We start from the raw sequence: 12041 nt of genomic DNA on the forward strand, positions 1-12041 counted from the left end.
TCGTCGGGATGGGGCAAGGATTGCCCGACTCGAGGTACAGTTGGCTACTCTTATGGAACGGTTAGCGTTGTGTTTTCCGTCAGGGGGTCGACTCATGGAAGGGGGACTACCTTCCGCAAATCAAAGGCGTCCCGGTAACCTGAGGCCGGGGACCCAAGGAACCCAAGGCCGGCTCCGCCACACACGGGAAGACCCCGGTGGAGTTTACGGAGAGGAAGGCGTTGTCCCCGGAAATAACCAGGTGGACCCCGAGCGGGTGGAGGTCCGCACAACTTCCCCGGATACCTCGGGCGCTCAATATCCCTACGTGTCGTTCATACCGGCGACTCATACTACTGAGACAATTCGCGTAACAGCGGGATCCACTGCGGCCACGGTAAGAGAAACCATTAATTACGCGAATCCCCGCTGCGCTACGGGAGAGTCCCGATCTCGATCCGAATATATGGATGAACCACGTCCGCAGAGGACCACTCCCTCGGGACCGGGTAGGGACTTACCAAGACCTATTCACGCGTTCGGTTCACTAGACCCATATTTGTCGTATTCATCCCATGCAGTGCCCCCTCCAATGACCTACGGAACGACAGGTTATTCCCGCGATAACCTAGCCAATCAAGTATCCGCTATATGCTCAATGTTTAGCAGATTGCGTATTAGTTTATAGGGAAAATCGGGGGAGGACCCCGAAGCCTTCCTTATGCGACTAATTAACGTACGGGTTCCTTTGAATATCGCTGACGCCATGATGCTAGACTATGTACGATATGCTTTAACAGGTATTGCCCTCCAATGGTATCGGGGCTTACGGGCAAGGTGGGGTAATTGGCCCACGTTCGAACGGGCCTTCCGTTTACGTTTCGGTGGGCCTAATGCGCAATTCAACCTGCGACAAGATATCGCGAAGCGCACTCAGGGGGAGGGAGAATCAGTCGCGGATTATTTTGTTTGCATGCGAAGTCTGTTAGATCGGCTGAATCCGCCATGGCCGGAGAGAGAGTGGGTGTGGATGGCGTATAAGAATTTACTCCCGAGACTGCAACCCGCGGTAGATATTGACGCGATCGAGACATTTGACGCCCTTGAAATGAGGGCTTGTCGCATCGAGGAAGCCATGAAGGCGGCCCAGACCTATACCGCCCCACCTCCTCCCGATCGAACCTTATATCCCGAACTGGCTTGTCCCCCAACGGCAAGGACTACTCGCGTATCCCGAAGGACAGCCGCCATGATGGGCGAGGTTAATGAGATAGAGACCGACGGAGTCCCCCTAGTGAGAGAAGACAAGGAAGAGGCGAACATGGCCCAACTGGCAGGGGACCGATCCGCGAAGGGACCTTCCTCCGTCGAGTGTAGACCGCGAAATTGCTGGAATTGTCTACAGATGGGGCACTCCTGGAGAAATTGCCCCTCTACCACGCGCCGTATTTTCTGTTATCGGTGTGGGAAGACGGGGTAGTGACTACTCAATGTACATGTCAATCGGGAAACGAGCGGGGGGGCCAATGAACATGCCTTTGGCCGACATAAGGAAACCAAACCGTGAAACGCTACCCCCACAATCGGACTTGCTATACGGAATCCAACAGAGCGGTCCCTTATTATATCTGGCCGCGTTGGTCGAAGATGTCCCTATCCCGATCCTGGTAGACAGTGGAGCAACGAGTACATTTCTGGGGACTATTGGAATCAAGATGTTGTCAGGTCTTAATCTGGCTACGAATACGGGGTCGAACAGTGTGGTGACGACCGCAGATGGATCAAAAACTGAATTGAGCCAAGAAATTATGATCCCCATGACATTGGGATGGACCAGTCGGGTCATTTGGGCGCGATTATTTCCCCAGTTAGCAGTCCCCTGTATTTTAGGGTTAGATGCACTCCGCGCATTTGGGATCGTTGTCGATTTTCCGGGATACCGTTGGTGGTTTGACTCCCAACCAAGCCAGATTTTCTCCTTCGAGGGTGGGGAGGAAGAGGTCCCCGACTCCACCCTGGTTGATACATGGGAGGACCGGATACAGACTCTCCTCACAATGGAACCATCGGACGAAATTCCCCGAATATGGGAAGCGGGGATAGATTCCACAAATGATCCTCACATTCCGGGTGAAATCGTATTCCCCGTAAATCAGACGGAGGGGATTCGACTCCCCGGAAACGGGAGAAAATACTCGGAAGTCTGCTTGGGATTAAGCGAATTAGGAATGGAAGACGAAAAGATCCTAGAGACGTTTCTGGAAACAGAACGACCAAGACTACTGGCGGCTCCCGGCCTTACTACTCTAACTTCCCATCGAATCGAGGTCGGGGAGGCGAAAGCGATTAAACAAAGGTATTATCCCGTATCACCGGTGGTCCAGCAAGCTATCTATGCCGAGGTAGATCGGTTGTTGGTGGAAGAAATAATAGAGCCGTCTAATAGCGAATGGTCGTCACCAATCGTTATGGTGAGAAAGCCCGATAAGTCCTATAGATTCTGTCTAGATTTCCGTCGCGTTAACGCCGTCTCGAAAAAAGATGCTTACCCCCTACCCTATATGCAGAGCATTCTAGAGAAACTTCGCTCAGCCCAGTATATTTCGGCAATTGACCTCAGTCAAGCATATTTCCAGATACCCATGGAAGAGTCCAGCCGCGAGATCACAGCCTTTACGGTTCCGGGGCGGGGCCTATTTCATTTCCTTCGTATGCCGTTCGGGTTAACCGGCGCGCCGGCAACCTTTCAGCGCTTATTAGATAAGTTAATTGGCCCTGAAATGGAACCGCATGCGTTCGCGTATTTGGACGATATCATCGTGGTTACCGAGACTTTCTCCGAACACCTCCGATGGTTGAAGCTTGTGTTTGATCGTGTCGCCGGCGCCGGGTTAAGAATCAATCCGGATAAAAGTGAGTTTTGTAAAGCCCAAGTTCGCTATATGGGATTTTTGGTGGATAAGCACGGACTTAAAATGGATCCGGAAAAGATTGTTCCCATCCTAGAATATCCACCACCACGAAATATAAAGCAGGTTCGAAGGTTTATGGGTATGGCCTCCTGGTATAGGCGATTCGTACCGAATTTCGCTACTATAAGTGCACCTATTAACCGGCTATTAAAAAAGAATCAAACCTGGACGTGGGGAAAAGAGCAGGAGGATGCGTTTCACGACTTATGCCATCACCTAACTACGGCTCCTACGCTAGCCTGCCCCAGATTCGAACTGCCGTTTACACTTCAGACCGACGCAAGTACAGTCGGTCTGGGGTCAGTTCTCACCCAAACAGTAGTGAGTCAAGAACATGTAATCGCATATGCAAGTCGAGCATTGAACGATGCCGAACGAAACTATACGACGACGGAATTGGAGTGCCTCGCGGTAATTTGGTCCATTAAGAAATTTCGAGCGTATTTAAAAGGTACTCGATTTACGGTTATCACCGACCACAGCAGCCTCCGCTGGCTACATAACGTTAAAAACCCAACGGGTCGTCTGGCGCGATGGGCGCTAGAATTGCTGGAATATGATTACGAAATAATCCACCGTAAGGGCGCGCTTCATCATGTGCCGGATGCGTTATCTCGCATATATGAGGAGAAAGAGGGGGTTCTACCGATAGGGGTCCCCCAAGAAACTGGGGAGATCTATACTCTAGAGGAAATGGAGGGAAAAGAGATGAACTCGGAGAAGGACTCCTAAGATCCTAATGATAATTGGTATACCAGAAAATGTGCGGATGTCGCCAGGGAACCACGAAAATATAAGGATTGGCAAGTTCGGCAGGGCCGACTATTCGTCCATCGCCCGTCTAGGGACTGTGAACCGGATCTTTGCGACCTCGACGCCTGGAAGTTGGTTATCCCCTTGCGATGGCAGTCCCATGTTCTGAAAGAATGTCATAGTGAACCCCAAGCCGGTCACCAAGGTATAGATAAAACCCATAAGAGAGTAGCCTTGAGGTATTTCTGGCCTCGAATGTATAAGGACGTTCATGAATATGTCGTGAGATGTGTTACTTGTCAACGGACGAAAGTAGAAGCCAAGGCTCCGGCGGGTATGATGGGTCGGAGGATTGTCGAGCAGCCATGGGATTACGTCGCCGCCGACGTCATGGGACCGTTCCCTCCGAGTCGACAGGGTTTTGCTTATGTGGTTGTGTTCCAAGATTACTTCACGAAATGGGTGGAACTATGTGCCTTACGCCGAGCGACGGGTCTAAAGATCAGTGAGTCCTTTCGCGATCTGGTATTGTCTCGATGGGGAGTTCCTAGTGTATTGTTGACAGATAATGGCACCGAGTTTATCAACCGCATCATCGACGGCTTATGTAAAGACTATCATATTTATCACGCTACTACACCACCCTACCATCCCCAGGCTAACCCCGTCGAACGGGTCAACCGCGTCGTGAAGACGATGATAGTAGCTTTTCTAAGTGAAAATCAGCGAGAGTGGGATTTACACTTGGTGGATTTCCGGTTCGCATACAACACAGCTCGACATTCAACCTTAGGTTTCAGTCCGGCTTTCTTGAATCTCGGGAGAGAACTATCCCCGATAGAATGTTTTCGTTTACAACAGGGTGTGACGATCCCCCCCGAGGGTGAAGCTTCATGGAGCGACCGTATGGCTAGGTTACGTCTAGTGCAGGAGTGGGTTGTTAAACGACTGGATCAAGCCTATGACAGACAATCCCGGAATTACAATCGAGGGCGACGCGAATTAAGTTTCACGGTCGGAGATTTAGTGTTGTCTCGGGCTCATTATTTGTCCTCCGGAGTTAAGAATTTCTCCGCGAAGTTGACACCCAAGTATCAAGGACCCTATCGGGTGCGTCGAGTTATTTCCCCGGTTATATACGAATTAGAGGATATCGCTTCGAAGAAGTATTTTAAGACCCACCTGTCCTACCTTAAAGCCTACGTTACAGATCACGAGTCCCCGATCAAAGAACCATGGGAGCAACCTTGATAAGAGGAAGAAAGTCGTCCCCGCATCGGGTGGTTAGAAACAACATCCCCAGCCAAGCAACGGGACGACGTTCCCCTCTCATTGGGAGGCAATAATAAACCAGAAGACCACACAGACCAGAGAAGTCCGACACAATTCAACAGTCTACCAAAATGTTTAAAGGGTCAAAATACGGCATCCCTCCCGACGAGAACCCAGACGTCCCATTGAGACGACCGAAAACAAGGCCCAGAGCCACCTCACCGAAGGATGCCCACGACTTTGAGTTCGTAGATCTCACCGCCGACGAGAGTGAACCCGAGACCATCCGCCCAGAGGTCGTAGGGAGCAGTGACGAGGAGGTAGATTTCGAAGGCGAACCTCCAGATCCTGACGGAATGGATCCCAGTCGACCGCTGTGGCCTTTTATAGGCAAAATCGATAAATGGTGCAAGCGATATCCTAGCTTGCGAGAGAGGGTAGCCGATAGCCTCAACAGATTATTGAGGGAGGAGACGGATCCGGTACGTGTATTCGAACCGTCAATCTCGATCCGGGTCGCTCAAGTAGATCAAGCCACACAAACGGACACGATCACGATTGTGCGTGAACCCCCCGAACAGATCGACCAAGTCACCCAGACAGAAGATAGAACAAGTGACATGCCAAAGACTGCCGTTCAAGAAATCGGCATACAGACGGTCCCGACACCCTCTTCAGTTGGGGACAATCCCAGTTGTGGATGTCATCGGTCCCAAGAATCGACCGTAACGAGACCAGGAGTGAGGGAAGATGCCCCGGTAACCAATACTCCCAAATCTGTGAAGGAAACACAGGAAACCGCTCGAGTCCATAGGGAAGAAGAACCCCAGGCTTCGACGTCAACGGACTGCGGAAGAATAAAGGCGGTGGACGCGGCGCGGATAAGTCCTGATTCATCCGCCCTCATCACGGTAACCCGAAGGAATCTACCGGAAGGAGCGCAACGATATAAAAGTACTCGCCAATTTACTCGTCGGGAGGGAGACCCCGGCCAAGTCATTGAGAGGAGAATACACTACTACCAAGTAGAGGGCGAAGAGGGAGCCCCACCGGTACGTAGAGTAACACGAGGACGTCCTCGTTGTTTCTTATGCCTAGCCCGTGGGCACACCTACGAGAACTGTCCAAAGGGTGCTGCGGTTAGATAGGAGTTTTTTTTTGTGTACTATAATCAGAAATCCCCGCATCGGGCGTAAACCATTGTATTAATTTTAAGTTTCCCCAGGTTGTTTTGGGTGATTAATAAATTTCTTGTCATATCTATTTCCCGTCATGTGGGAAGTTATTCGTATTGCTCATTTTCCCCAATCTGGGTAGTTCTAGATTAAGAATCTCCCCGACGTCGGGTGCTAGTATTAAGCCTCCCCGCAACGGGTGAAAAATTTTGTAGCAATAATTAAGGAACCTCCCCTATCGAGGGAAGTTTGGTTTCGGAGTTCGGTCCTCCTGAAAGGAGACAAATCCCCTTTGGAGGGTAAACCAATATATCGTGAAGAATGATATTTGTGGCTTAATCAACAACGGACGAACAATATCCACATATAACGTTAGAAATAAGTATCCCCGCTCCGGGTTGAAAACTATGTAGAGGGAGTATTCGAACCTCCCCTACCGAGGGAAGCACGGTTCAGGAGGTCGTCTTCCCCGAAGAGACGAGTCCCCTGATGAGAGAGGATCATTTCATTCTCAAGATATTAACAATACTCCATATCCCGGTATCAATCGTGGAATGGAGGATATGAAATAAGGTTCAGGGTGTTTCCGAGGTACCCTGGGTGAAGGAAGGGGGAGTTGTGACGTGGGTTTTTCGTTTTCCCCGTCACAAAGTGTGAATTTAAGGGTAAGGACACTCCGAGACGGAATCAGGGGGATTCGAAAATTTACAGGATTAGAATAATTAGGGAGCCTGTATCCGGCAGCTACTCGGAAGATGGAAAATAAAATCGTCAACCTTAAATGGATGAGAAGTAAGAGAGTACCCGCTCCAACGCGAAAACCTCCGTAGTGTCAGTTGAAGTTGCCACTTCTATAATCCTAGCTACAAACATCCGCCAAATGATTATGTGGAGAAATGGGCATGAGATGCCCCCGGGCTCAGGCGAGTCCTATTAGCCAATCAATAGGCTAATATAGTATATGAGATTTTCGTATACTCAATCCTGTTTGAGGAACACCACCAACAATGAGGGAAGGAAGTAGCGAAGGAGTGGGGAAAAAGAGGGGAAGAACAAGCTAAGTGAGATCATGGAAGGAGAGGATCGCTCTCTTGGAGCAGAAGCCGTCGAGGAGGAAGGATCTTCTTCTTCTTGGGAGGACCATGAAACCCATAACATGGTTCACCAGCAGAGCAATCAGAGAGAGGATTCCGGGACGAAGCGGAGCAGGGAAGATTTATTGGAAACACCTAGACAGGGTCCTCTCCGGGAGCAGCAAAGGAGGATAGATAGTGAGATCTACGAGGAGTTTTCCCCGGGGTATAAGGATACAGGTTAGAAGTTAGTGGCTTTCTATTGTCCCCCCCCCCCCCTGTGTGCGTGGGAAGCGTAACAGGGAGGATCGTCCCAGGAAGGGGGAGGAGTTCTGAGAAGTCCCGAAATTCGAGTCCCGGGAATTCCCGGTTTTTCCCCGAGGATGGTTTTCCCGGTGAGAGTGAGTCTCTCCCGGTGTTCCCTTTCGGGTGTTTCAGTCGGTAGCCAGGAGGTGTTAAAAGGGTGAAGAGGTTCCCTCGACTGGAGGACCGGGGTCGACTCAGGGCACCACCCCCCAGGAGTCCACCTTTCGAAGGGCAAGAAAAGGTAGGGAGGATTCCTGTCGGGAATGGATAGGTCCCCCAAGAGAGTAGAGAGACCGTCGGTTGGTCCATAGAGTCATCCCCGAGCCGGATGTGCCGATCCCCGTCTCCCAGGTGGGTGGTGTCCGATCGGGTGAGGGAGGTGTCCCGGACTTGCGACGTTGCCGAGATAAAGAGCGGCTCGAAGTGCCGGGGGTCCTGTCGCGAACCCTCAGGCCGAGCATCACCTCCTGGAGGGGCCTCCTCGGTGGGAACGGCTGAGGAGTGTGTGCCTAGGGCCTCCCCGTGTGGATCGAGACATTTAGGCTCGGAGAGGAAGCCTCCCAAGGGATTTGGCAATAATATACGGGATCCTCTATTCCCCGCCATCGGGAGACAATTGGAAACGCACACAGGGAAGAGCGGGTGGGTCCCAGACCCGAATCGAATTACCCTGTTTCCGTCTCGTAAGAATAGACTGTGTGTGTGTGTGGGTTATGAATGTCTTAAGTGAGCAAGGTTAGGTATATGAAAAGGAGTGAGAATATGTTAGTTTTGACAAATAAAGTATATTTGTCCCGATTATCAGTTAAATTACCTTTATTACATCGAAATTTTCCACTAAATAGATGCCTCATTGATCCTTACCCAACCCCTCTACCATTTTAGCTATCTGACTAACCGGAGACCTAGAATAGATACATGCCAATTTGAGTCAGGATGTTATGGTTCCGTCACCGAACCTGGCGCCCAATCATTATAAATAAAATGTCTTCTCCCTACTGGGTTAGATATTTATAACATTTGGATTCAAGGCAGTTTATATTCAAATCTTTTATACAACTATATAGGGGGATAGAAGTATTTATGGAATTATATAGTTGCTCTATAATGTTCCTGTACTTTGTGTCTTAAATTTGGAAACCAATAAGCGGATTTTATTCCCTCGACCGTTTTATCAACTCCCCCATGCACGACCTGGTCATGAAAGACACGAATAACATTAGAAACCATTGAGTTTGGCACAACGAACTTTGGATGACTGGGATCTTTTCTATACACTAAACCTTCTATTAGGGTATATCTTTCATTTTCCCGCACCTCCATTTCAGCTGCTAAGGACTTCAGATATGGGTCGGCCAATTGCTTGTACAGAAGTTCGTCTTCCAAGCTCATCGATTGTAAATACGCTACTTGTCGGCTCAAGGCATCTACATGCTCCATTTTTCTTCCCGGACGGTGTTCCATCTTAAAATGGTAATTCTGTAGTGCCAGGGTCCATCGGGCTATTCTAGGGTTTAAATGAATCTTATTCATGGTGTGGGCGATCGCGCTACAATCTGTGACCACCGTGAATTCCAACCCATACAAGTATATATGAAATCGCTCTATCGCGCGTACTATGACTAGCATTTCTAATTCGAAACTATGATAATTTCGTTCCGCTTGATTTGTGCTTTGGCTAAAAAATGCTACCGGTCCCATGTTCTTTCCGTCTAGATCGCCTTGCAGCAGTATCGCTCCTTTCCTTTTGTGCTCGCATCGGTATGTACCTCAGTTTTCGCCAATGGTGAGTACAACCTCAATACTGGGGCTTGTGTTAATTCTTTCTTTAACTCCGCAAACGCAACTTCACAGGACTCATTCCAACCAAAAGCAATATTTGTTTTCAAGAGATTGTATAAAGGTTGTGCCTTTACGGCGAAATTTTTAATGAAGCGTCTGAAGTAGCTCGCTAATCCTAAAAATCGCTGAACCTGTTTTGTGTCCTTTGGTTTGCTATAATGCTTAACTGCTTCTATATGTCTATCACTTAGAGTAATGACACCTTCTCCTACATTATACCCCAGATACTCCAATTTACGACGAACAAAGAAACACTTGCTTAGGTTCAATTCGATATCATATTTTTTAAAGGTAACCAGTACCACGCGCAAGAGTCCGTAATGCTCCTCTAGAGACTTAGATGCTAACAGTACATCATCTATATACACCAGTACTTTCTCTTGTTTAATTAATGGTTCGAGAATCTGTACCATCCGACGTTGAAACTCAACTGGTGATTCCGAAAACCCGAAGGGTAACCGCTAGTACTCATATTGAGCATCAGGAGTGGCAAAAGCGAAATATTTCGTGCTATCCGGATGCAATTTAATCTGGTGGAACCCATCCTTCATCTCCAACAACGAAAACGCTGATTTGCCGTTCAAACGACTCAGAAAATCTTCGATTACTGGAAAAGGATAATGCTGACGATACACCCGACTATTCAGCGGACGTAAATCTACGCACAATCTAATAGACCCACTTTTCTTCCTTACTGGTACTATCCGCGAGCAGTAAGGAGAGGTGCTTGTCTTAATTATCCCTATCTTCAAGAGATCCTCCGTAATCTCTCTAATCTGCAATCTTTCTGCAGCCGCAAATCGTCTAGGAGAATACGCGAATGGTGTGTGATCTCGTAACTTCACTGAAACCATAAAATCGTCTTTTACTTTTTTAATTGGTTCCTTGGCCACGCCCTTTATAATTGACTTTACTTGTTGGTCACACGTAAACCCAAAATCTGTCCGAATTTCCTCAATATGGCGTTTATCGTTTTCGTTTATTTCCTCTAAGGTACCAATCATTGACGCTAAATGTTCATCAATTAAGTTAATTTGCTTATCTGAACCTTTTTCACAATTACCCTTTCCTGGTGTATACAGCAATGACAAATTATGATTTTCTAAAACGTCTCTTCCCATAATAATAGAACCATCTAAACATCCATCTTGTATCAAATAGAAAGTGTGCTCATAAGGAACATTAGGTATCTCTTCCATCTCAAACTTAACCTTAACTAACCCTAATACATCAATGGGAGTATTACTTAGGCTAACAAATGTTGAATTCTCAACCGCCGGGCTTATCTGATTAAGATTACAATGTTTCTTAAAAACTAATTCGGGTAGCAATGAGATAGGACTTCCTGTGTCCACAAGAGCCTTCTCCTCGCAGGTCTTGTTGTTGAACTTCTTAATTCTGACGTACGGTGTGAATAGGTCCAACCGGTGTTAATCCTCATCCTTGAAGATCGCTGCTACCATCGAGCTGCTACTGTTTACTTCAGACACTACTTGATTTACCTTGGATCCGGACGATGTCTTAGATTCTCCTTGGGTCAACCCTCCACGATTCTTCTATTTAAAACAATCAGCTTTTTTGTGACCACTTTTCTTACAATGGAAACAAACTATTTCTGTCTTCGATCTTGTTGTCCCTTCTGCCTCCGGCTTGACACTTTTTCTATGTTGTGGGGTCTCTTGTTGACCTCCTTGATGTTTCTTCGTTTCGAATCCCTTCACATCAGTGACTCTTCTCATTCTCAGCAAAAATCCTTCCAGCGTGGTGTCTGCCTTGCACAGGGCGATAGACCTAATTGACTCAGAAGATATTCCTGCGGCTATTAGATTGATTTGATCCTCCACTGATAACTCACACTGACTCATTAGTGTCATTTTATCCAACGCATACGTGTCAAATGATTCCTTTGACGCGTTCCACGTTCTTGCTTCTATTTTCCTAAGCAACATGTAAAAAGGCACTCTCCGTTTAAAAAACCCAATTATTTTTTCCTTAAATTCCGACCAGTCGGTCATGATAATAGTGTGTTGATGATCAAACCATCTTCTTGCCTCCCCACCTAACTTGGCAGTAGCTGCTAACAACAACAATTCGTGGTCCACTCGATGCACTATCGCAATTTTCTCTGCTCGTGTGATCCAGGCTTCTACATTTTCGGTGTCTTCACCTGAAAACTCTGGTATTTGCTTAGTCAACGCCGGTAAGAGGCGTAGGTTATGTTGGTTCGAGTTTGTGTTCCTTGGCGCTGCGCGCGCATAGACTGGTCCGGCTTCCATCAGTTCCGGCCCGTTTCTCCCTACGCTTCCAGCATTCCCCTTCGGTATCGGCCATATTCTAGGCTGATCCGCCACCGGTCCGCCATTTTCCGATTCTGGCAGGAACATAGCATGCATCATCCTACACATATCTTGTTGTTGTTTTATGCTGTCGCTTAAACTGGCTCATATGGCCAATAACGTGGTTGATACCTGAGGTGTCTCCGGAGGTAGGCTTCCTTCCCCTGTAGCTCTGTCTTCCATACGCCGAGACGACGTTGCCGCTTCTAAGTCCAGTCTCAAACCGAAACCGACTTCTTTAGCAATTCCATGTGCATTGGCACTTGCCGATTCTTGCTCACTTGCACTAGGGGCTCCCTGTCCTTCCGGATATCCCCGTATCTGTACACGTGA

General features: G+C 48.1%; 1 protein-coding gene across 1 annotated transcript; it reads right to left on the reverse strand.

Annotated features, from left to right (window-relative positions):
* Positions 1-9833: 9833 nt before the first annotated feature.
* LOC136782136 (uncharacterized) lies at positions 9834-11768 on the reverse strand. The gene is made up of 3 exons (XM_066741378.1): positions 10983-11768; positions 10833-10928; positions 9834-10748 (listed from the first exon to the last, which is right to left on the reverse strand). The coding sequence occupies exons 1-3, from the start codon at positions 11766-11768 to the stop codon at positions 9834-9836; spliced, it is 1797 nt and encodes a 598-aa protein (XP_066597475.1).
* Between the last annotated feature and the right edge of the window lie 273 nt (positions 11769-12041).

The sequence above is a fragment of the Prorops nasuta genome, unplaced genomic scaffold (assembly GCF_024137725.1).
Source record: "Prorops nasuta isolate Cenicafe-Biocafe unplaced genomic scaffold, Cenicafe_Pnas_1.2 PNAS00001, whole genome shotgun sequence".
Classification (NCBI taxonomy): Eukaryota; Metazoa; Arthropoda; class Insecta; order Hymenoptera; family Bethylidae; genus Prorops; species Prorops nasuta.